Genomic DNA, 27,687 nt, shown 5'->3' on the forward strand with positions numbered 1-27,687 from the left:
CGAAACTTTGTGCTGTTGGAAAAGGAGGGAAATCTAATAAAACAAGTTTTATATCAAGCTTGTACAGAATACTAGCAGCTTAGCTGCCAGCCTTCGTCTGGCTTTTAAATGTACCGGGAAAATGGCTGAAAGAAACACCAAACTTGAAACTTTAAAACAGCGTAGAATTTTACTCTGCAGAACAACTTCATAAAAAAAAGTTATTACGTATAACAAAATTATCATGAAATAAGCAATATCCCTTAATACAAATATTAATGATCTTAATAAATAAATTAACCAACTTTCCTTTGCAAAATCTTAAGAACTCAAATGGTATAAAGGAGGTTAAGAACTTTGTTTCCTAAAAAAATCACTCAAAACTTTTCAGTATCTTAAAATCAGTGAAATGAGCAACAAAGAACACAAAAGAAAACAAAAAAATTCTGGAAAGCAAAGTATAATTAATGATAATGCAAAGTATAATTAATGATAATGCAAAGTATAATTAATGATATCCCTTGTAATGTTGCGCGCTTCCAACCTGCACGCAACAATAGTGGTGACTGCTAACAACTGGAAAGTAGACAAATTCTTGAGAAGGGTTTAAATCCCTTTTTATTCAACTTTAGAAATTACAAATGCGTGCTCTTGACGCTCGCAAACTACGCCGACCCGGCGGTAAAATAAAAATAAAAAACTAAAAAAAGAATAATAACAAGTGACTAACTACGAGGCTCTCTATACGTAACTAACCTCACCGCGTTCTAAGATACCGCTGATAATTCAGCAAACTTCTGAATATTACAATGAAAAATTAACAACAAGAACTTAAACGCGTGGTTCTTCAATTTCTAACTAGCCACCTCCACGCTCGTGCAGCAAGAAACACACTTTCGAACTCGTTTCCCTTCTATTTAACTCAGATTACTTCCGCTGACAATTTGAATCCTTTGCGCGTTCTACTAAAATTTACATACTCTGGCATTGGCAATTCCAGGGGAAAGTAAGGCTTAACAGGAAAGATAGTTTAAACTTAAAATAAATATTAGTTAAAATAAATATAAACCCTACATTTGCCGCTGCCAGAATTTGGAAAACTTGGAAGCAGGTCCTAGAAACGACCTATTGGAAAGTTTCCACAATTCTGATCTAAATTTTAAGAGCCTCGTTGACATAAAAAAAATCTGTTATCTCACAAAACGTAGAACAAATTTCTGTAGATACTTATTTAATTCTCTCTTCTTACAGCAACCTTTCCCGGACTTCAGCAATCAATCTGTTCTCTTCCTTCCAGTATCTGGAAGGAATAAGTATCAGTATCTTTCTAAATACATTATAATTTACACTTTCTTGACACTGAATAAGTTTTTGTCTTTGAACGATTTATTTTCCTTAGTTACTGCTTAATTCACATTCATTCAAGTATTCAAACATGAATTTAACTTTACCCTGGCTCTCCACCATGTGTGGTGTCAAACGGGAATATTCGTGTTTTAGTATTGCAACACTTCTCCTAACCACAATGATTTGTTAGAATTCAACGACCAAATAGACACACCTTACTCGACATTATACAACTCGATGAGCTACTTTAACATTCTTAAAATTCAAGTGTAGGTGGAGAACCCTACAAAACACATTCATTCTAAATTCCCCCTCATTTATCTTTAGACATGCAGGCTTTCGCTCTAAAGCATGATTTTATCTACAGTTTAATACTTAAATTTGAATTCATTGCTTTTGAGCATTTACTTTTAGCATCTAAAATTTTATGCTTCTAGACTAAATTCTACTTTTACATAACTTTCAAGCAGTTACGTATATTTACAAAATTCTAATACATATGATTTTTACAATTTACCATAAAATGAATAAGAGAAAAATAAATTTTTACTTTACTCATTCTTCGCCAAGCTGGAGGCACTGAAACTAAAGTTGTTATTAATACAAGAATACGAAGTTATTTTTATCTTCGGCCAAATTTTGGCTTTAACATAAAAAAATTAGTCTTTCGACCAACAGAAACTGCTTCTTCCTAGATTTTATACTTAAAGAAAATAATACTTTTGCCTTAGCTAAATAAAGTAAAATAAAACTAAATCTCAACCGAGACACATTGACTTCCGTCAAAACATAGAACTTTGTATTTACGCATAACATTTCGGAACAAAAGAAAAAAAATGTTATAGAAGATTTTAACTTATCTTTGAGTTTTCGATGATTGTAACTCCAACATCCTCTTCTGGCAGAACTGCTCCCATGTTATAGATTTCATCGACGTCAGTCGTCTCCTTAGGGTCCTTCGAGTGTCGTCCACGTTGCTTCTTCTTTTTCGCCCTCTGCATGCTGGCCTCTTGGAGTGGTAGTCGTCGGGTTGCTGTCTTTTCCGTTTTGCCCCTGGACGGCTGGTCTTGGCGTCCTCCCGTCTGGAATCGTGCTTGGATTTCTTCTGTTGGTGGTGGTCTTTTCGTTCCTCCTGCCGTCTTTTCGTCCTCGGGAACGGCGGCCTTGTTTGCACCTGACTCTCTGGCCCTGGAAGCGTTCTCCTCGATGCAGAATTTCTACTGCGATAAGTTGTAAGTGGTGTTTTCCTCTTTACCAAAGTGTCTTTACGCGGCGGCTTTGCTTTCTTGTATTTCTTAAATGCTGGAGTCTGATGTTTTCATTTCTTCTTTTCGGTACCGTCGCATGACTTATAGAACGGCTAGGTTTCTCTTCTTGTTCTCTGCTTCTTGGGTTGTGGAACGGGTGACGTTATTTCTGGACCTTCTACTTCTTTTACGCTTGAGTCCTGCAAGAAACTTTCAAGGATTTCAAAATCATTTTGATTATAATATTTTTCACCTGGTCGGGACTTGCTTTACAGATTTCCCCTCTCTCGTTGTTAAGGTACAATACGACTCCCTTGATTTCCTGAATTACATAGGGCCTTCAAATTTTGGAGCTAACTTTGCAGTAAAATTGTCTGGGGCACTTGATAAAGAAAATTTCCGCTTCAACACTTTATCTCCAACTTTAAAATCTGCTTCACGGCGTTTTCTATCATAGTATAACTTTTGCCTATTTCTTGCCGTATCCGATCTTTTAACCGCCTGGTCAATAAGTGTTTGCACATCTTTCTGTTTAAATTCTTGGTCTCTTTGTTGCACAAAGAATAATTTATCTAATGGCGTAATTAACTTTCGTCCTAAAAATAATTCTGCTGGGGTTTTCCCGTAGTATCGCGATTTGCCGTTCTTAAAGCATAAGCTAACATATTTATGTAGCCATCCCAGCGCTTGTGATGTGTGCTAACATAACTTGGAATTATTTTTACAATGTTTTTATTAACTCCTGCTATGTTTGCCTGTGGTCTATACGGAACCATTTTGATATGGCGTATGCCAAGTCCAGTGCATATGTTTTCAAATATTTGGCTAACGAATTGTTTACCGTTATCGCTATGTACTTTTTTCGGTGCACCGTATTTATGTATCTGTGTAATGTATCTGTGTAAGAATGCATCTGCGACTGTTTTGGCTGACGCGCGTTTAAGTGGAAGAATTTCTGGCCATTTTGAAAAATGATCTACAATTACTAAAAGAAAACGATTTTTATTTAACTCACTGGAGGAAAGGACCAAGAAGATCTTTGCCTAAAATTTCATTCGGAAATGTAGCGCGAATGTACCGGCCGGGCTGTAATTAATATCATTTATTAACTGACATTTATTGCAGGACCTGACATACGCAGTTACTATTTTGTATATTTGCGGGAAATATACCGCTTCGCGTACCCTTTTTAAAGCCTTTCTGACCCCTAAATGACCCGCTGTTTTCGCGTCGTGTAATTCCATCAAAATGCTTATACGAAGCGAGGCTGGGATGACTGGTTTGTATTCCAGATTTTCGTTTGTTGTTTTCGTATAAAATAATAAATTATCTATTATTTCATACTTTTCTGCTCTATTTCTTATCTCATCGATATCTGTGTGTTCAAAGCTTTCGGGGTCTTTCAAATACGCATAGATACTTCCAAATTCAGGATCAGCTTTCAATTCAGCAATAATTGTATCTCTAGAATCTAAAATTTTTGAAGTCAACACAGCGCATTTAAGTTCATTGCCTTCATCGTCCAGTTTTATACGAGAAAGTGCGTCAGCTACATTGTTTTCCTTACCCGGTTTATATTTGATTATGAGATTATATTCTTGGAGTTTTAAAGCCCATCTTATTAACCTGGGCGTTAGGTTTTTCCCCGAGTAAAGTCTACCAACAGCCGCATGATTCGAAAAGACTGTTACTGGCGCTTTGCCGAAATAAACTCGAAATTTGTGTACAGCCATTAATACGGCTAATGTTTCTCTCTCTGTAGCTGTATAATTCCTTTGTGTATGATTCAACGTTTTACTAAAAATTGCCAAAGGATGGCCATTTTGCATAAGAACCACACCCACACCATAGTCCGACGCATCTGCTGCAATTTCCAGGTTTTCGTCCCCCTCCGGGAATTTCAAAACAGGGGCATTGATAAGCGCTTATTTTAACCTTTCGAATGCGGTATTTGCTTCTGCTGTCCACATGAATTTACTTTTCTTTCTTTTAATTACTAACAAGGGTTCAACAATATTAGCAAAATCTTTTATGAATGGCCGATAATAAGAACATAACCCAAGGAAAGAAGAAATTTTCTTGGCGGTGTTGGGAGGTGAGAAATTCTTGATTGCTTTTATTTTTGAATCTTGAGTTTCTATACTCTTTTGCGAAATTTTTAACACAGATATTTAAGTCTTTAGTTGCGAACTTGCATTTTAAGGCGTTAATTGTAAGACCGGCCTCTTTTAATAATTTAAAAACTTCTTCTAGATCTTTAATATGTTGTTCCAAGATACTACTCTTTATAATTATATCATCTAGATAGATTAAAGTCGATTTTCCTAGGACAAGCTTTAGAACAATGTCCATAGCTCTCTGGAATGTTGATGGGGCCCTACACAACCCAAAGGACATGCGTAAAAATGCATAAGTGCCCGATTTTGTTATAAACGTGGTTTTATGTATGTCTTCGGGTCTAGATAACTAGTTGGGGCAATTTTTTCCCACCCCAGTTGGGGCAATTTTTTCCCACCCTAGTTGGGGCAATTTTTTCCCACCCCAGTTGGGGAAATTTTTTCCCACCCTAGTTGGGGCAATTTTTTCCCCACCCCCAGTTGGACAGTTTTTTTTCCACCCCAGTTGGGGCAATTTTTTCCACCCCAGTTCGGGCAATTTTTTCCACCTTACTTGGGGCAATTTTTTGCACCCTTTTTTGCACCCTAGTTTGGGCAATTTTTTCCCACCCCAGCAATTTTTTTTGCACTCTAGTTGGGGCAATTTTTTTGCACTCAGTTGGGGTAATTTTTTACATTTACATTAATAATTTATTTATCATTTATTTAATTATCCGTTTTAATTCTAAAAATAAAATTGAAAAGCAAAAGAGAAAAACATATAAAAATAATCTTATTATTATATTTAACTATCCGTTTTAATCTTCTTTTATTGAAACTCCAATTCCGAACAATATATGTAAGAATAATTAATCTTGTTATTATATTTAATTATCCGTTTTTATCTTCTTTTATTGAAACTCCAATTCCGAACAATGTATGTATTAGAATTCGTCTATTTGCATTAATAATTTAGCATTTATTTAATTATCCGTTTTAATTCGCATTTAACATTATTATTTATTAGTAGCGTCTCGCCCTAGCAGTGAACTTGCTTCACGCATGCGCAGTGACAAGCTTCGGTGGCGTTATTGGCTGCTGTCCGTTATACAGGATTGGCGATGCATCATCAGATCAGCTGAAGACATGTTATTCCACTAAATTCCACGTTGCAGAAGTTAAGCCTGAATAAGAAGTTTGAAGTTAGTTATGGTGTTACTGATTTTTTTATATTTAGCGTCATTAGTATGGAAGGTAACATCTACAAAGGCAGAATTGCGTTTACGCGTGCGCGTAAGACCTTTACGGCTACGAATATGAGTGTGCGCATGCGCGTTTAATGTATAACGGACGGTATAAATTATCTAATTCAGTTAATGTTGCAGATTGCGTTGTTCCTTAATCTTCGAATTGGATCCGGCTTATTATTTTTTGCAGACTGTTAGAGCAATTTTATAAAAGTAAGCTTGAACTTTCGATTATGTCAAATAGAATTTCCGATATATATTTACTAATATGTAAAGAATCTACAAAGCGAAAGTACGTTTCGAAATCCATTAACAGAAGTGGAACAGAAAGTGGAATTGCTGCAAAAAATGGATAAAGGCATATCCTTTGATTATCTAATCATTCCGAAATATGTTTATCAATTTCACTCTACTCTGCTGTGGGAGGGAAACGACGCGGCGCGCAATGAATTGGAAGTTGATCTGTCAGCACTATCCTTATCTTCAGGGCAGATGTTTTTATTTTATTTGGCTTATAATTCCCTACTAAATGTAGTATTTCATCTCGATGTACTCCGTCTTTGATATGATTTAAATAAAGTTCGACGTCATTATAATTCGTTTCCGATAGTGAAGAAAGTGACGCAGAGTTTATTGAAAACGAAAATTATAGACAGCAATTATTGACAGCAATTATAGGACTTGAACAGCGGAACTTTGTAACTAAACAAGAAATTATGTCTGTTTAATAGAATTAAAGAGAAAGTATAGTCACATGAAACGAAGCAACTTAAACAACTTACATTGAAAGAAATGTTTAATAAAGTAAACAAATGTATTTCCACATTTGTATGGTTTGAGTCACTATAACTAAAGAGTTCTGCGAATTTGTAGATGTAGAATGTGAAAAAGGATCTTCAACATAACAACAACCGTTTTCTTTTACTACTTCCAACTATTGCAAAATTCTTGAAATCTAGAAAGGACTGAAATCTTATTTTATTTCACAAGAACACCTTGCAGAGATGACAATGATTGTAGTGAAATGTACTATTTGTGGTTTGTGCAAAGGCAACTTAAATTATTTAACAAAATTATCTATTAAGGAAAGTACAAAAGCAACTGCAACTGATATTGCCAATGAAATTGAAATGTAGAATTTTAGAATACTACAAAATGATGAATTATTAATCGTACAAAAGTTTACATTTTATGATAGATGTTTTGCTTACACTGAGCTATGAGACAACAGTTTTGGCGGAGCTGACTCTTTTATTTATATAAACAACAGTGAATTAACACGATATCAAACTGAAGCTTCAGATTAAAAAAAATTAATGAAAATGTCGCACATTATACAATTAACACGGATCTATTTTTCGAAGAATTAATGATTTCAAAAGCTTTTTGGTGAGCCAATTATAAAATGCATATTTATGGATACATGTTTTCAGTCGTTTCATTGAAAAATACACTTCATTGCTCAGTTCCATTCAAATAATAGAATACATTTCCAAGGATGCCAAACACATCCACACCAGTCCAAAGAGTATTCTCATTAATGAACGTGATATGGTTTGCAGAAAGAAGTAAAATGGCTGAACCAAAGGTTGTAGTAAGCTGCAACATTAATAGTGAACAAAAACTGCAGTGAATTTTTCGATGCCATTAAAAATAACAAAGAATTTTTAAAGAAATTTCACACTAGTGAAAAACACGACTGAATGAGGTATGTTGAATCACCAGAAATTTATTTTAACTCATTGCTAATTTTTTGTTAACAACTTCTTTACCTGAAAGTAATACCTATACTTTTTGAATTACTACTAAGGTAAGATAATGTAATCAATATGAAAAGAAAGGACCACAGTATGTTATTTTGCTGAATGCCTGTTAAAAGATGAACTTTTATGATAAATGAGATTAAATTAATTATGTTAAGCTCTCAAGAATTATTTGCCAAGATCTTTTATGATACCTGTAAATATGAAATAAAAAAATTGTAAAATGAGGTTAAATTAATTGATTATGTCAAAGGACTGGAGAGTTATTTGCTTAGGATGAGACATGCCTTTAAGGAAAGCATGAATTTAAAAAAAAAATGTTGATAACGGTATAATATAAGATGAAATATAAAACAAATAATATAAGATGAAATATAAAACAAAAATACATTTGGAAATAAATGTAAAATACGGTTAACTGATTATTGCATGATACAAAAACACATGTAATTGCTACAACATTAATTTATTCAACTCGAAAACATCATCAACACGAGCGAAAAAAAGATAACGTCTATTTCCCTATACGGTTTTTAAGTCCCCAGTAAATAAATTCTCATATATTTGTGCACAATGCGCACCCCGTATGTTTTTTTAAGCACCTAGCACCTAGCAAAGAAATGCTCGCCTAATTGGGCACAAAGTGACGGAATTTCACGCATTCCACAACACTTCACTCAATTCTTTGACTTGACTTACGAATCATAGAAATCTCAAATCATCGCCAAGCCAAACATACATAGATGTTCTTCGTTCGGCCAAGCGACGAAGGTTACCATGCTGAAAATATGCCTATTGCGCATATGGTAAAATGGTCACGTTATCCACGCAGCAGAAGCGAAGTAAAATGGTCACGTGACCTTCAATATGAGCCCTCAGAAGTTTTCCCTAAATCCCTCCCGTTACTCCGGATTCTACAGTAACCTAAGGCTCCTATAGAGCCTTACAGTAACCTAAACGTCAGCAGAAAGTTGTCGGGGTCGGTAGCCGGGTTTGGCGGTGATCTCCCCCACCGGCCGCCGTAGCCAGGTCGCCAAGAGCGAAAACTGCCAAATATTCCAAATATCCGAAAACTGCCAAATATTCTTACACATATATATATTTTTTAGACCAAAGGGGCAATTTGCCCAGAAGGGCTATTAATTTCATTTTGGCATTTTGCGTTGGTTCACTATAAACGGTGTTTCACTTTTCGAATTTTTGCCCCAAAATTTGCCCAAGGCCTTGTATTACATTCAAAGAAATTAAATAATGAGGAATCTGCATGTTTCTCGTACTGTGAAAAAAGAATGGTACCTACAGACATCAAATTTTGAATAGCGTAGTCCTCCACTCGAATATGGACATCTGGAGGCCCAAATTTGGAATTTTTTTATTATCTACTTCATATTTTGTAAAACTTTAACGGATTTTTGATTCACAAACTCAATGATTTCAAAGAAAGCAATGGCAATACTCTATACGGGGGGGGGACATTTTGATCTCCAGCGTACAAGATTGTATATTGGAAATTCTGAATATATGCTCTTTTTGCCTTACTCCATCTATCTAACCTCCGTGTTCGCACCTAAACTTGATTTTTCCTCCTGTGGCCAGAAAGACTTATAGTGGGTGCCAAACAACACGTCTGTCTGTCTACGCTCTCAGTTTTTCATTATATCGTCAGCTTTCAGCTATATCTGAATTCGGTCCTGATAACAGAACAACACCAAATAGAGGTGCTCATTTCCGTCGTAGCTACTGTATGACCTTAGGACCTGCTGTATGTAGGGTTTAAGTTGTTAAGTTGCTAAAATAGTTGTTATGTTACTCCAATGTCGGGTCCAATCCGTCATTAGACGTTGACCACTGCTAAAACCAGAAGCGGTGGTTAATTTATTATGGAGGCAACAAATAAGTGGGCTCCCGCCTTTGTTCCTGTTTCAAATTAATCAATTTCTGAACTTATTTTAATAACTTCGGACGAATGGAAATATATTTCGCAAAGAAAACCTTTTTAATTAACAACAAACCTCTTTATTTAGAATTCTAAACATATATATATATATATATATATATATATATAAAGGAATAGCCCGTGCATTATCACGCTCAGACAGAAAAGCATATGTAAACAAAACATCACTGTTGCCATAAAAATTCTACCTTATAATGAACTTATTAAATTATTAATCCAAAGGGGCTTAAGGACAATTGTTTTCGTTTCGCGATTTTGCGTTGAATCACTATAAATGTCCGTTTCACTTTTCAAACTGTTGCCACCAAATGTTAGAGTCTTGCATTATATTTGAAGAAATTAAATAATGAAAAATTCGAGTGGCTCCTAAACACTATACCATCTGGGGGGGGGCAAAATCTTTTTATTATAAATTAATTTTAATAGAAAAGTTATTTTAACATATGTGGGTTTAAGAAAGAGCAGCGAAAATTTCCGAAAAACCCAAGAACATGAATTTTGGCAGCATAGTTTTGTCAAAAATTGCGCGATTTGGCAACACTGCTATGCAACGTAAAGCTGATTCGCTGGTTGTGGTAGCGCCAAAGAACAAATGCGTAGTTTACTGTGTGCTTTGGTTTTTAAAAGTTCCGAGACTTGAATGGATATGGAAGCGGTTGATGAAGAAGAACGCTTCAAAAGGCTTGCTTTGTATGTATTCAGTATATATTTTTTTCATACATTTAAATAAAATCAGGAAGCTAAAACAAAGTTAAAACTATCATGGTAACCAGAAGTGAGGTTTCATCGCCAAAATTTTTAAAAAATTGTCGCGAAGCGAAGGGGCACTCAATTCTACACTAGAGCGAAAATATTTATATTCGTGATCCATTTGTACATAGAAATTCAGTATACAAGTAAAGTAAAATGTTTGATATCCAAATGTAATCTAATATGTGTAGTTTCCTAAAAAAGTGCCAGAATATTTAAATGTGCGAAACTAAAAGTATAAAATGTTAGTTTCCTTGAATTATGCGTTTTCTTAGTCTTCATTTTATAATAAATCCAGATGTAAAGTATAAGTTCAAAAATAGGCTGATCGTATTTTCTTCATATCACAGTTAAGTTGACCATTATTCGTCTGATCTTTAGAATATGGTAACTGGTAGTTTGGCGACATTTTGCAGGTGATAAAGGTTACTACCTGGGACTTTGGTAATAATGTGAGCAGTACTCAGTTCCGATTACGCATTATTTTGTCTGAGGGAAATGAGATCATGGGATATGTCATGTGATATTAATGGACGAATTACGGTTCTTTAATCGGAAAAGGGGGGAAAAAATCTGGAAATTTTGTATTTGGCTTTATTCTGTGTTGTGTTAAACAGTGTTCCTTAATTTAGAGGTAAAAGTTTTTGGATATTTTATTTATTTTATACGTGGAAATGTTCATGTTTGGAAAGGGTATATACTTTTTCGCTATCAGGTAATTTCATATATGTTCTTTTTACCGGGTTTAAAGATTCAGAAAATTGTCATGTATTTTTGTGAAATTTTTCTAATTTATGAGAAAAAAGTAGTGTACATGGATATAGTTAAGAGTGTGCACAATGCCATTTTTGTGTAATTCTGGGATGTTTTTTTAAGTAAAAATAAGTCGACGTGTACATGGTTTATGTGTATGTGTTATTTTGAAAAACGCGTAAGGAGTATGGTATTGTGCACTTTTTCCCAATTTTGCAGTGAATATTTGTCATGATTAAGCAGTTTTGATAGATAAAATTTCTAGCATAAGTGTAATTTGGCTATTAGATTGTTGGAAGAACTGTTCAGTAGATAAAAAGAAAAGAAACATGGGTATCCATGTACCACCAAGTTTCGCCAAGGGGTACCCTAAACTATACTTTTACTGCATTGTCATCACAATGAAAAACGGCTGATCTTTGAAATATGGTAACAGGTAGTTTGGCGACATTTTGGAGGCGATAAAGGTTACTACCTAGGACTTTGGGAATAATGTGAAAAGTTTTCAGTTCCGATTACGCATTATTTTGTGTGAGGGAAATGAGAGATCATGAGATATGTCATGTGACATTAATGGACGAATGACTGTGTCTTTAATCGGAGAAGGGGGTATATTGTAAAAATATCTGCTGTACTTTATAGGAGTAGTTTCATTCTATGTTCTGTGAAACAGTGTTGTTTAATATTTGGATTCCATGGCCGTATATAAAGTAAATCCGAAATTTTTATTACGTTTATGTGTAATTGAAAAGAATTGCTTAATTGCGGAAAAGAATTGCTTAATTGCGGATAAGTATGAATGTCCAATATGTGGGAATGAAATGAGATTGTGTGAAAGGAAGGATATTACAGATAGTTTGAATGGCGGTGCAAGAAACCTGGTGAAAATGGACATTTTGTGATCCGCCATGCACTCAAGATTCTGTAGAAGATTAGGTAAGTTAGTATTTTTAATTATTTGAAGTTATTATTTTTATGCATTGTTCTAACTGTAAGGAGTAAATAAATTAATATGGTATTATTGGAAAATTGTTATTAGCACTGATTTAGTTTAAAGTAATTAGGATTGTAAGCTAATTTTTATTAATTTAATGTATGTGCTTATTTATATTTCAAGTAGTGTTTTTTAATTTAATTATATTTTAATTTAATGATCGTGATTTTGAGAGTTATATGTTTGTAGTATTTTGGAATATGTTTGAGTAGAAGTAAATGTGCATGGAAAGAATTTAAGTATTTGACACTAACTATTTGTAATCATTTTTAATGTTTTGTTATAAATTCATTGGTGATGTTTATAATAGATAATTTAGAGGTAAAAGTTTTTGGATATTTTATTTATTTTATACGTGCAAATGTCCATCCTTGGTATATACTTTTTCGCGATCAGGTAATTTCATATATGTCCTTTTTACCAAATTTAAAGATTCACAAAATTTTCATGCATTTTCGTGAAATTTTTCTAATTTATGAGAAAAAAGCAGTGTACGTCGATATAGTGAAGGGTGTGCGCAATGCCATTTTTGTGCAATTCTGGGATTTTTTTTAAGTAAAAATAAGTCGACGTGTACATGGTTTAGATATATTTTAATTAAATGATAGTTATTTTGTGACTTTTATGTTTGTAGGAATTTGGTATACGTTTCAGTTGAAGTAAACGTGTATGAAAATAATTTAAATATTTGACACTATTTGTAACTATTTTTAATGTTTGCGTATAAATTCGTTGGTGACGTTTATAATATAATAGATAATTTAGAGGTAAAAGCTTTTGGATATTTTATTTATTTTATACGTGGAAATGTTCATTCTTGGAAAGGGTATATACTTTTTCGCGATCAGGTAATTTCATATATGTGCTTTTTACCGGATTTAAAGATTCACAAAATTTTAATGCATTTTCGTGAAATTTTCTAATTTATGACAAAAAAGCAGTGTACATGGATATAGTGAAGAGTGTGCGCAATGCCATTTTTGTGCAATTCTGGGATGTTTTTTTAAGTAAAAATAAGTCGACGTGTAAATAGTTTATATGTATGTGCTATTCTGAAAAACGCGCAAGGAGTTTGCGATTGTGCACGTTTTCCCAATTTTGCAGTTAATATTTGTCATGATTAAGCAGTTTTGTTACATAAAATTTCTAGCATAAGTGTAATTCGGCTAGTAGATTGTTGGAAAAAGTGTTGAGTAGATAATAAGAAAAGAAACATGTCTTTACTTCGTGAAGACAAAATGGCGGCGGGAAAAAAAAAAATAGAGGGTTGCTGTAGCAGAGTTGGTCGCCAAATTTTCGCCAAGTTACCATAATCCAAAGATCAACCTGAAAAACTTCTTTTATATCATCCTCATTTTTTACACCTTATCCACATTTCTTTATAAAATCCGTTAATTGGAAAATTTTACCTTTGTTTTCCTGGCTCTAGTGTAGAATTGGGTGCCCCTTCGATTGGCGACAATTTTTTTAAAATTTTGGCCGTGAAACCTCACTTCTGGTTACCACGATAGTTTAAACTTTGTTTTAACTTCCCGATTTTATTTAAATGAAAATAGATTGATGTGTACATGGACATATTTAAGGCAGTGCGCAATGTTTAGTTTGTGCAATTTTAGGATGTTTTTTCAAGTAAAAACAGATCGATGTGTACATGGACACAGATCTTGTGCAGCTCTTTGACTTCTTATTTTGGTTTTGGCCAACCAGCGGCCGAGCGGTAGAGCCGCTGAACACTGGTAGTTCGATCCGAGGTTCAAATCCCACGAACGGGCTGGCTGCATGTGTGTTTTCGTCGTTTTCCCCATGTGTAACGTGTATACGAGCCAGTTTTCCTTAGAAAGTCCTCCATGAAGGCATCCCTCCCCTTAGGCAGATAGCCCTCGAGACTTTGCCATAATTAAATTACTTAACCAAACCTAACCTTATCATGGTTTTTGTAGCGGCCATCTTGAAATTGTGTCTTCCTGGCGTTGATCTTGGCGTCAAGAAAGAATCGCCAATAAACAAGGGGCACCCAATTGTAAACTTTTACCGTTTTGCTATATCTGAAAACCTTTAAAATTAGTGGCTATCATCATCAAATTTAGCTATCCTTCACTGTACATATTTGGCTATGCATCATGAGCTTGGCGACTAACGACAAATTGTTCCGTTAAATTTTATCTTTCTTCTATTGCGCGCTGAGACAGTTATGCCTGAATTATATTAGTTTTGTTATATATTATACTTATGTCTATTTCTTGCACGTCCTTAAGGCTTATTATAGTTCTGAATAAATAAATTCCCACATGCATTTAAGCCTTACTGAGGGCCGGCGCCGGATATCTTACTGCCTTGATGCAGTCTCTGTGGGTCCTAAATTCTCCAAGTCTGTGTGGCCATCCGACCCCTGGCGCTGGTTTTGGGTTTATGTGAATAACAAATCAGGGTACTTTTCCGTTTCGCCGGCGCAAATCTCGCCAAGTAGTCTTTATTGGCGACAACATACAGTATACACATAAAAAATGTTAAAAAAATGTTAGTTCTAAGAATTCTTTTTTTGAAGACATAAACATTTTAATATCGCTTAAAATTTTATAAAAAGCCAATAAATAAAGACAATAAATTTGTAAAAACACATTAATTTAAGAATTTACTATGCTTTCACGGTTCAACATTCTGATTCGCCGGTTTATATCACGTGACCCCAAGCGATCTCATCTCACGTAAACTACTCTACAAAAATCTAATGCTCTCGGTAATTATCTACATTAATTTCAAGTTAAATCTTAATTTGGAACACAAGTTTAAATGCAAGAAATATTTCAATTCGTGCGAATAGCTTACTCAGAAATTATGTAAAACTGCAGTGCTTTACTTCGCTAATGCATTCTCGTTAGAATTGATGAATTTAACTCTTGACTTTACCTTTTCTATATTTTCGGCTTCGGGTAAGCACTGTGATTGCATCCTAATTAACTTTATTACCGAAAATGGCCTTAGACATAAAACTGAACTATCTGATAAAAATTCTATGTAATTATATGCCAGTATTGAAAGAAACAATCAAATCTGATAAGAAAAAGCTGCGACTTGTTTTGAAAATGAGGCTTAAAAGGTTACCAGCGAGAATGTTCCGTTTGGCATCGGTTGTACCATTATTGGCGACTTTATCGCTTGCGCCGGCAAAACGGAAAAGTACCCAAATCAGTTATTCTTAATTCAAATAGCCATAAATTTAATCTTTGGGTCTATGAGTATCATCAACGAAATCTAATGGAAAGAAATGTTTGGTAAATGTTTCCTCGTAAACGTTTTTTAGCACATTTAACTTAAATCTGTAATCATCGTCAAGCGTAATGTCAACATATAAGGTTACCATACTCCTTTATTATTCAATTACTAACAAAAAAAATTGTTTAGGCATCCCTACATGAGTCATTACTGAAGTTGTCATGTTTTGATAAACATGCGGTGATGAGAGGAAAGTATAATAAATAATGATTCCTCAGGTTGGCGTCAGATCAACGATGTATCTATGTGGAATGTTTTGGTTTGAGATGTGTACCAAAAAGCAGATACGCAGCAATGAAACCAAATTACTGATCCTGATCGTACATATTTATGCTAAAAGGTTTGTTTCTTCAATAACAAGGTATTTCATTTAGTGTCAAAGTGAAGTTAAGAATTGACACTCTCCAGATATTTTATTATGTGCGGAAGGGGGGTGGAATCAAATGTACATGCGTAAAACCTAGGAGAAAAAGGCTATTGGTGGTTTTGAGGTCCGGATTTTAGATAATTTCGGATAATGGACATCCAGATTTCTGACTTTGTACTGAATTTCTTATTTATTTTGATTAATATAGCAATTGGATTATATGGATGATCTTTAACTTTGTTAGAGATTTCTTACTCGTAACTTTATGCTTTCTTGACTACTGTTATTATAATGACTTTTGAAATTGCTTGTTTTCATGAATGTGTTTGATTTATTTAGAAATTTTGGGTTTTCATCCGCAGAGAACCCGTTGGCGCCGTTTGCTGTTTTACTCGCCAAGTTCACCTATGGTTGATCGGCGTCAGTTATGAGATATTAAAACACATGGAAGTAAGCCGCGTAAATGTGATATTTAATGAATATAATCAAACTAATTAAAGAATAAGTAACATAAATTCACGTTAGCCGAGAAAACAATATATTAAGCATATGGAAGTGAAAATTCAAAATTAACCGGTTAAACACAATATACGAAAATAAATTTGTATTGAATTCAAGTTAGCACAGAAAACAATGTATAAAGCCTAACGGAAGTAGAATAATCATGTAATATTGAGCTTTGTAATAATGACCCTTTTTCTTGGAAATTTCTTGGGAAACTTGATACCTGTCTTTGAATATCTTTCAGTATTATAAAATTCCAAAATATTTATGTTTTTAACAGTGCAGTTTCTAAAGAAATTGTGAATTTACGATTAATATCTTCATTGCATAATTTTAAAGTACTTCCAAAACTATGATTGAAATTCCATTATTATCACATAAATGAAATCAATACGTATTCTCATTTAAATAGAAACTTAATTGCAACTGATTACATAAAAGGTTTTTTAGTAATAAATTATATTCTGCTCTGACTCATTTTTTAAATTTTATGCATATGCTCATGTATTGCACAAAAAAAAAAAAAAAAAAAAAAAAAAAAAAAAAAAAAAAAAAAACACCCAACATATTCACTTTAAATTTGGCATATTCATTTTTATTAAGACTTGCTTTTTTGCATGTAACTCGTAACAGGAACCAAAGAATATATTATTTTTTGTTCGCTGCTTTGCAACTGATATACACCTCATCAGCAGCCAAACAGTAAAGTGTCTGGTAGTTTGGTTAACAAACTAATGGGCAAGTTGTATGATTGTTTTCATGGTATTCTCAATATGTAACGTGGATTCAAACCAGTTCCCTTCAGAAAGACCTCCTTGAAGGCATCTTTCCTCTTAGGCAGATATCTCTCCCATGTTTTTCCATAATTTAAACAAACCCAAATGATGTATGCTGCTAAAAATTTTATTTAAAGTCCACATTTAACAACATTATAAAACTTGCAAATATGGTCCAAGTTAAGATCATTTGTAAATGCATATTAATTACACTAATTGTATATATTTATTATATGAATATTTTGAATGTCTATTTTATCATTAATTATTATTAATATATTTATGGACAACATTTCTTTTCTGATTGTTCTGTTCAATGTATCTGATTTTAATTTCACTTTTAAATTTTCACACCATAATTTTATCAAAGTCTTCTGAAATTTAGTCACAATTTCACTCAGTCAAATTTAAAGTGTAATTCACAGATGCAGCATAAAAACTATGTTAAATATCAGTCACCAAGGATGTATGGATTAGGTTTTTCATGCCATCTGTTTTGTTTATTTCATGCATATGATTGCATAAGAAGACTTACGTGAAATAAATGTGTCACAAGCAGTGACACTGAGATGTTATTTCACATATAACTGAGAAGTACAGCACTAATTAGCACTGTAATTGTTAAAGAAAGTATCCTAGCTTTTAAAAAGCTTCGTTGCATGTAATGTGAACTTAATAACTTTATCATTTTAAAAATAAGAAGGGTTTGTGTGTTTATTTAATTCAATGTGCAAAGCATGCGAGGGCTAGCTGAAAAAGGCATGCTTTTGTGAATTTTTTCTAGGGTAAATAGGCTCATATTTACACCACTTGAGGAAAACCACGAAAATGTCACAAAATACGTGCAAAAAAAAAAAAAAAAATAACCTGCCCAGCCAGCTCGTTTTTCAGGATTTGAGACGAGATTGAACTACCACTATTCAGCCCTCTTAACCACTGGTAGGACTAAATATGTAATACAGTCAAAAGTCTAATCCGGACTCGTCGGGACTTCGGCGATTCCGGATTATCGGTTTTTCCGGATTATAGATCATCAATTTAAATCTGGTAAGAGGGCATGCAGAAATTATAAAATTAAAAATATGAAACCGTAATTTATGAAATAAAGAGCAATTATGATCTAATGGGTATCAAAATATAAACAAAAATAGCTTTATACTTATTTGTTTACTTTATTAAACATTTCTTTAAACTCGCGCATGCGTAAAGCATACATTACACATAGTCGAAATTAGAAAATTGCAACCAGAAAACTATTTGATGTGTATTCGTGATATTTATAATGACGAGGAATTTGATTTATATCATATCAAAGACGGAGTACATCGAGATGAAATACTACATTTAGTAAGGAATTATAAGCCGAATAAAATAAAAACATCTGCTCTGAAGATAAGTATAGTGCTGACAGATCAACTTCCAGTTCATTGCATGCCGCGTCGTCCCCCCCCACGTGCGCAGGGCAGCGTGAAATTGATAAACAGATTTCAGAATGGTTAGGGAAACAAAGGATATGTTTTTATCCTTTTTTTTTTTTTTTTTTTTTGCGGCGATTCCACTTTTTGTTTGAAAATACTTTCGCAGTCTTATGATACATTGCCAAAACAAAACATGCTTTCGCTTTGTAGATCCTTCACCAGCTCCAGAATCGGAAATTCCTTTGACATAATCGAAAGTTCAAGCTTACTTTTATAAAATTGTTTTAACAGTCTGCAAAAAATAGTAAGCCGGATCCAATTAGATGATTAAGGAACAACGCAATCTGCAACATTAACTGAAATAGATAATTTTAGCTTATACCCTCCATTATACATTAAACGCGCATGCGTACATGCATGTGCGTACGCGTAAAGGTATTACGCGCATGCGTAAACACCTATGCGCATGTGTGAACCCATTACGCATTGACGCCTGCGCAGAAATTTTGTAGCTTTGAGGTCCGGATTATGGGTGTCCGGATTAACGACTTTTGACTATCATGTAATCAAAAGTTAACTATGTGTTGTGTGGCAGGATTGCTTTCTCAAGTATCGAGGTAGGAAACACTTAATCTATTCTTTTTTTTAAGTGTTTGGTCACGGTATTATTCATTACATGTACTTTCCATAATTCATATAGAATACTAATATTTCTACTACAAATGTCTTTTTTTTTTTTTTTTTTTCATTTTTTAGTATAATAGGTATAAATACAGTAGACGTATGTAATCGATCGGGAGTGGCCAAACTTTAGGTCAGTGAGAGCCACAACTGCATGTTTACATCATTCTAAAATAGGTGAAGTAGGTTTCAGACAGCAAGAAATGTCGATTCCAAACAATCATTCAGTGACAGTCTTAGTTCAGTAAGAGCCATGTGCCTGTAATAAATTAATGAATGCTTGACTTTTAATACATCCATTTTACATAAACAGTTTTTCAGTGTTATTTTTTTAATGTACTTGTAAACAGTTTAAAGCATTTTATGTTGAAACAACTGCCTGTCTTTCATAGTATATTTGACAGTACCAATAATTTTCAGTACTGAAATTCTGTTCAGTAGCATTGTTAATAAAACTAGAAAATTGTACATTTTATTACTTTTGAAGAGTCATTTGCACTAGGATTCATTACACAAGTAGTGGTTTGCTAATTTTGATGACTTTGGGTATCCATAAAACTATTCCGTCATTTTAGAGAATCAATAATACTTTTTTATTTCAGTTGAATCATCTAATTGTGCATTAACAATATATTATCTGGTTGAAGTTTTAAGCCATAAATATTGTTTTTCTCATTATGACCATAACCAATAATAAAAACATTACTTAATTAATTATTTTAAATGCATATTTTGGTGGCCCATGAAGTCAAAATATTTTATCGTTTGGAAACCTCATGATTCTGCGTGCTTAACGCTACGTTAACAGCCATGTTACCAATTACCATTAACCCCCTTCCACCATATTTTCTTCCACGAACTAGCATCTGTCACCGAAAACTTCCTTAATTACATGAAAATATTTCTATGTATTTATTAAAAGTTCATAAATAATAACGGGAAAATACAAAAAAAAAATAATAAATAAGTGAAGAATAATTTAAATCGGCAAATGCGAACAACGACGGGGATAATTCAACAAAATGAACGTTAGAGTAATGATTGCAACCTTCGTGCAAGCGAATAGGTTGAATCTGCCGGATTACCAGGTTTGAACTATTATCGGCAAAGTTGGGGATGTTTGCATTTGCCGGGTTCTTTGCGGAAGTGTATCAAAATTCTAATTAGATGTAAACAAATTTAATTTAATAATAATTGAATGCCCTGGAAAGCTTCAAACTTCTTTTTTTTTTTTTTTACTAGTACTTAAAAGATCTAACATTGTGGTTCTCAACCTATTTTGCCCTATTCCACGCCTTTCACCATTGCTAGAAGATCATTCCAATCATGCCCTTCCTTGGTACTTGGAAAAATGCATATATATTTTTATTTAGATTGCTTTTTAACTTACTTTATAAATTAAACAAAAAAAAAAAGAGTACAGAAATGTTGGTATATACCAGGATTCGAATAAAAATAGTTTTTTATATTCATAAACCACAGCTGCCAACTCTGGTTTTTCTTCTTGTCTCTTGGTAGATCAAATCTTCCAGTTTTCAATTTTTAGCCTTTATTAAGGAAAATGTTTCCCAGAAATAAATAAATTTCATTGAGTGAATTAAACTTAAATTGTGCTAATTCCATCTTTTCACCTTTAGTGATTTTCAGAATAATTTTTCTTATTAAGTTTTATTACACCTGAATTGTATTTTTTATTAATTTTATTAAACACCATCTGATCTGAATTATCTTAATCTAATGGAGATATTTGTAGATGTTTACATCAGGGTTCAAGCTGTGTTTAATCAATTAATATTTACGTCTAATTTAATTTTATTTCGATCTACGGTACATTACCGAGTTTATCCGGATTTAAAGTACTTTGATCAGTAAAAGCTTTTATTCACTACTTAAAAATTTCTCAATTCATACTCTATTTCGATTCTATTTTTACCATCAGTTCGTACTCTATATCGATATGTTGTTTAATGAGTAAGCTACAGTTGAACACATTTTATAAAACTTTCATTATTTTTTCTGTGGATGACAAAAGATATCTTAATTCAGAAAAACTGTAAATTTTAACATTACACTGATCATTACATTATGTAAGTATAATCAGACATCAGGCTGATCTTAACTGTAGGGTAACTCTTGGTTTCTGCTTGAAAAAAATCGGCAAGTAGTATTGGTTGTTTCTGAAATCTAAAAGCCCTAATGTTGGCGAAACTAGCCTTTGGGAAAATTGTGGGTTTTTTTTAAGATTTTAATAACTTAAAATAACCTAACCTACCTTTGTCATATTATTTAATAATGTGTTACTGCAGTTGGTTTATGTTTTAAAGGTTATAAAATATATTGTTTAGGCATCATTTAATGCACACAGTACAAGCTTAGCATACAGAACATTACTCACCTTTTTAAAACGTTGTAGTAGATGATGAAATCAGGCTTGTGTAGACACGTCACGTTCAAAACCATAACATTTTATTCCCCTTTAGGTGATAGGGTACTCTTTAAAATGTTTTGGTTCTGCACTTTATATAATGTAGGACATAATGGCTGTACAAGCTTTATCCATTAAGATCACTTCTGTAATTGTAAATGTAAGCAGGATCATTTAGTTTGAAATATTTGTATCTTCATTTTTCATAATTGACTGGCAGAGTCAGAATCAGTAATCCTAAGAGTATGTTAAGTATGTAAATGATGATGCTTATCTTGTCTTAACCGTAAATTAGAACTACCACATGTTAACACAATAAGTCTGATATAATTCTTTTCCGTCTATATGTTGGTTAATGATGTTTTTGAACTTGTTTTATTTAACAGTATTTAATTTAGCATACAAATTCTTGACTTGAACTTTTTAATATTTTTTTTAGGGTTCTTGAGATTTAAATGGTTGTCCTGTTCCCCATGAATAATTCAGAACTCAAATCCACTATTATGATGATGTGACTGAGTTTGGGTCTAAAGTTAATTTTATGCTTCTTAAGATGTGACTAAAATTGCTACAGAAAATTCCAAGTTTGAGTTAAGTGACTACATGACAAGTGTTTATTTCTGGGAAATGCTGCTGATTTTTGAAAGAAGCTGCCGCAAGAAGGTTCATTGTATATTAAATGTTTAAATCCAAATCACGTGGCTATAGGATCCATTAGATTTTTTTAATTTAATATAATTTTTAAGTAAACCTCTTAATTTTTACTAGTTATAATTTTTGTGTTTTCCTATTCAGAGTTAAATACAAAATTAAACAATTGTTTCCTGTGCAAATACCGATACCTTTAATTGAAATCAAATGAGGAAAAAAAATTATGCGACATGTAATTAGCTAAAAATTGAGTAATATTCTAATTGAATAATAATCGCAAACCCTGACTTTAAATTGCATCTACAATGGTGAATCGAAATCTTTTTCCTTGGGGTCAGGCCTCGATTTCAAAAATCATTACCTGTCATGATTCAGCCCTCTATTTTTACTAATGGATAAGGCCAGCAGCTAGCATATCTTCTTGCAGTGGGCGCAGTGAGTGGATCTCCAGAGAAGTGAAAAGGGGGGGGGCAATGTAGCATCCTGGGTCTGGGGCCCATCATAAGATATAATATTTCTTTCCTCAAGTAGTTTTGAAAGTGGACTCTCGTTTATTTGCTTTTTCTGTTCCGAAGAGGCAGTTTGAGAATATCTGATAGGGGGTTGAACTGGCCATTTATATCGCAGGGGTCTTAATTACAAACATAGTCATAAATTACAAACAAACTTAAAGATGGAAAGTGCCGAAAAAGGACGTGACACAGCTCGCTTTGGAGGCATGGGAAAATGTAGGTGTCGTTTAAAACATCTAACTTCTCCGCATTCAATTTTATGGAGAGGAAAACAAGTTTAATTCTATGTATGAATGCAATTTTGTACAATAGGAATAGATTATTCAATGATAAACTGTAAGGCAAATAGCATCTTTTTTTTTTTTTTTTTTCTTTTTTTTTTAAAGGCATGGGAGTAGAAAGGTGCATATTTGTTACATCAATAAATCTATAGTGTAAATACCCAGATTTGCATTTCGAATGCTATGTTACATGTGTACGAAGTATCTGAGAAGTCTAAACACAAGTGGCTTTCGACCTTTTCACGTCTAAGGATCGTTTACCAAATTGCAAATACATTGTGGTCACTGCACTTTTAGTTAATTTTCTAACGCTGCGTAAACACTTAATTGATTTTGATTAGGGACTTATGAATAAAATAACGCAAACTAGACTGCAGAAAATTCTTAACAGTGCAGTTAATCTTACTGAACTGTGCATTATTGATGCAGTTTTTGGTTATATTCGTGTTAGTTAATGTGGAATTCTTAATTATATATATATGAACTTATAGCATCTAATTAATTTTTATATTTTTCCTTTTCGCATTTTTATTTTTTGAGTTTGTTCTACTAATAAATTCTTATTTTAATTTTCAAATGTTTAGATATTAAGTTAAACCTCTTATATGCAGTTGCAATTATTAATATTGGCGAGGAATTGCCTTGCTTTGATTCCAATTTAATTCTAACTTTAGATGCTTTAAGTTTATTTTACTTCAATCCTGCAGCTATAGCACAGGACGGGTTTAAAAATTTTGTTTTTAATTTTTAGCCTATTGTTATTTTTTTTATATGTATGTATATAGGCATAAATAAATGCAACAAAATATGGAACAAGGTTATAAGGTATTTCTCCTGCCTTCGTAGTGTAGTGGTTCTGCACGCTGAGCCGGTATTGTCAGAGGTCCGTGGTTCGATTCCCGGCAAAGGCGTTGTTAATTTTTCATCTTGCCTGCTTCCAGAAAAAAATACCTAATGTCTCTACAAGGTATAAAATATCAAAGAAAAAAATTTTAAATATACAATGTTCATTAATGTATATATATGTATATAATATCTATATAAATGTTAGGTTCTGAAGCAATTAGAAAATTTTTAATTACATATATATACCATTTTGTAAGCATATATAAAATATAGCGATTTTTAAATTACTTATATGGTTTGTTGTGGTTTATTTAAATATAGCAAAGCACTCGACGGCTATCTGCCTAAGGGTAAGGATGCCTCTGTGGAGCACTTTCTAAGCAAAACTGGATCGTATATGCGTCACACATGGGGAAAACCATGTAAACGCCCATACAGCCAATCTGTTCACCGGAATGTGAACTCCGGACCAAACTATCAATGTTCAGCAGCTTTACCGCTCAGCCGCTAATGAACCTTCTCCTCACATATACATGCATATATATATTATAATATTTACATGTAGAACATACGTTACGGTGAAACACTGAAATCTGGAGAATGTCGACTTTCACCGGTGAATGTTGAACATATAAGAATATGATATTTTCTTTACCGTAATTCAGTCGCGAAAAAACGCACTTGAGACTTAAAATAAGAACATAAGAATTTAAAACACACAATACATTCAAAATGAGAAAGGAAAATAATAGAAGTCAAAAACTTACTTGATTATACAGTGCGTTCTGAATGAGAAAATAAAATAATAGTAATAAAAAACTTACTAAATTATGTGACTCAAATCTTATTTATTGCAACAACTTAAACTTTTATGACTTTTTTTTTAACTCTCTTTTCGACCTACACCAGAGCATATCTGTGATTGTCGACATACACCGATGAGGGTCCGAATGTACAAGAATGTAATGCAATATTCGATCTTTCACCGATGTATTTGGTAAATGTTGTCATTCTCCGGTGAAAGTCGATATTCTCCAATTTCGGTCTTTCACGGTAACATATACATACACGTTAAATTATTAAATTATATTTGCATGTCGATTAATTATATTTACAGGTTGATCATTGATAAAAAATTATAAAATATGGTATGGAATTACTTCGCTTCCTAGATTTTTCGTAAGCTTCATCATATTTCTAAAACAGAATCTCAGTGGTGATCCCATTTCCAAGCTGTTTATATGTCTTATTTTGTCTGCACTGAATTATATTTAGAGAATTATTTCACATGATTATAGCTGAAAATGCAGTTTTACAAATGAAGAATTTAAGGGCAAGAAGAGAATTAGGTCCTTTTCTAATTATTCTTGAAGCATTTAAATTAAGAAAAACAAATGGCAAATTAATAGAGATCACTGAAGTAAAGTCTTCACAGAGGACAGATTAATTAGCAAATAAATTTTAGTTTTCATTAAGTAAAACAGAATTCATCTGCATTCTATGAGAAAGGAAACAATCCAAGAAAATATTTTTCTATTTTCGCAGTCATAATTTTTTTCTTAAATATTCAAAGAATTCATATTCAAATATTGCAATCTATTATAATCAGTAATAACTACCTAAAATGCAATTTTAATCTATATTAATTCTCATTTTCTCTCTGATAACCCCTCCTTAGAGTTAAATAGCAGTCGCAGCAGTTTTCGGCTACATTTTCCTTTATAATAATACGCTTACGTTTTCATTTACAACTTTTAATACTCTGGGAAAATTTCAATATGAGAACCCAGAAAATTATTCTTAACGATGCTAAGATTATTAAACATTGTCATGTCGCAGTGCTTCAAAAGAAATCCCGTTGTTTAAATTTAATATCCTTAACCCTCCAACATTCATATTCTGGCCTAAAAATAAAAGCTGCGAGTCAGAATTAAAGGGCTTGCTCATAGGCAACCTTAATTAAAAATTAGAGGAAATGTTAATCAGTGCATAATATTATCTTTTGAATTAAACACTAACACACTATTTGATCAAGTTCAAATAGAAAACAGATATTCGGCATTTGATTTGAAAACAGATTGAACTTGCAAACAGATATTCGGCATTTGTAAAGAAAAAAAAGGATGAATCAATATGAGTTTGTTTTCCGACTGCAAAACCATCTTAAGATACTATCAAATTTGATCTTTAAATTTTTCCAATAATATTCAGAATAGAGGGGGGCAGTATTATTAACTAAAATTCACTAATGCAAATTCTATTTTGGATTGAAATGATTTTCATTAATTACATTTTAGAACCTATTAGGTTACTTTTTTATAATACGCCGAGAGATATTTTTGAAAATGAGCGATGCCTTTTGCCAGGACTCGAACCTGAACCTTTCGAATACGCGCCGAGTATGCTGAGCATCACACCACAAAGACATGCTGGAAGGAAAGAGAAAATACATTATCCCTTATAAAGGGCGAATGGAGATTAGGGAACCCGATCGTTAAATCCTGGTTGTGAAGAATCAACGCTCACCACGTTTTAGTTCGGGCACCACTGTAGAGTCATTAGGTTATTTTAAGGCAGGAGGTGTGAAGAATGTGCAAAGGCGTCGCCGGGACTCGAACCTACACCTCTCGAATACGCGCCGAGTGAGCTATGGTTACATTATGAAGGCATGCAGAAAGGAGGGAGAAAATATCTTATAACATTAATGAAAAAATACTAAAAATATCTAAAAAGTTAAATTTTTAATTACCTCAGTTTTTGTACTGATAAATGATAAACTATTATAATATGAAAGAACAAAAGGACTAAAATTAATTATTTGCTGATTATTTGAGAAAATTAGGATATTTGGGAACTCACTTTTTTACTTCCTTGTACGAAGTAAGTTGTAAATAATGAGACGGTCAATGAACGAAGTTGTTGTACGAAGTAAGTTGCACTTTTGTAAGAAGTGTCGCAATCATAAAAATTTTCGAGTATGATATTTCAATGAAAATACCCAAATATTAACTGCTATCGGATACAATGAAGGATGTTTTTGCGTGACATCTGTAGGTAAGAACAGAATAAAGGACTCTTTTTTCCAAAACGGGTTGCAAAAAGGATTTAAAATGGATTCAGGACAGATTTTTTTGCGATGTCTGGACGTACGTACGTATGTATGTATGTAACTCGCATAAATCAAAAATGAGTAGACTCAAAACGTTGAAATTTTGTATATGATATAACATGTAGTTGTGCACCTACCTTTTTGGTTGAATTCGGCTGCACCAAACATATATAAATATGCAAATATACCCACTTTGTTACTCAGCTGCGTGAGCTCATTTTTTAAAAAATTATTTTTATATGTTGGTAAATTGTGCATATTTTGCTTTAAAAATGGTTGAATTATGTTGTTCTTATCTTCCAGTTAAAGTTCTTATGCCTTTAGTTAATCTGCATGCAATAGTTGTAGAATTATTAGCTATATAAAAGTTTTTTAAGTGCGGTTAAACCTAATTTTTTTTTACTATAGCTGCCATATTTGTTTGCATTTGAAACTTAGCAAAATAGTGAGTTAAGTCCGTTTCTGCACCTTTAGTGTCTTTTTGCCGAGTGGGACCCAAAGTAAACTCAGTTTTGTGCACCGAAAAATCTGCCTTCTTGCTTGCTGGTGTAACTACTTGTTTTTGCATAGAAACAATAATTTTAATTGTAAAAATTGTTTTTTTGTTTTAATTGTATTTGGTGTTTTAAGTTTCTCTATATTTTGCAATTTTTAATAAAGCTATTTTGAGGTTTTCTGTATTTTTGTCTTGTTGCGAAGTGAGAACTGAAT

General features: G+C 33.0%; 1 protein-coding gene across 8 annotated transcripts in view; it reads left to right on the forward strand.

Moving 5' to 3' along the window:
• The first annotated feature begins 9,167 nt into the window (after positions 1-9,167).
• Positions 9,168-27,687, forward strand: part of LOC118203587 (uncharacterized) — a 61,488-nt gene continuing 42,968 nt past the window's right edge. For 5 of the 8 annotated variants that reach the window (XM_085821276.1, XM_085821281.1, XM_085821275.1 and 2 more), the window contains exon 1: positions 10,191-10,326. In XM_085821276.1, coding sequence (XP_085677402.1) covers positions 10,277-10,326 — 50 coding nt within the window. In that variant the 5' untranslated portion in view covers positions 10,191-10,276. Of the gene's footprint in view, positions 9,442-10,190; positions 10,327-16,133; positions 16,224-27,687 lie in introns of those variants that run through there. The other 3 variants (XM_085821278.1, XM_085821280.1, XM_085821279.1) reach the window with 3 other exon arrangements.

Source organism: Stegodyphus dumicola, chromosome 7 (genome assembly GCF_044657685.1).
Source record: "Stegodyphus dumicola isolate Sdum_Otavi_A_Nest chromosome 7, ASM4465768v1".
Classification (NCBI taxonomy): Eukaryota; Metazoa; Arthropoda; class Arachnida; order Araneae; family Eresidae; genus Stegodyphus; species Stegodyphus dumicola.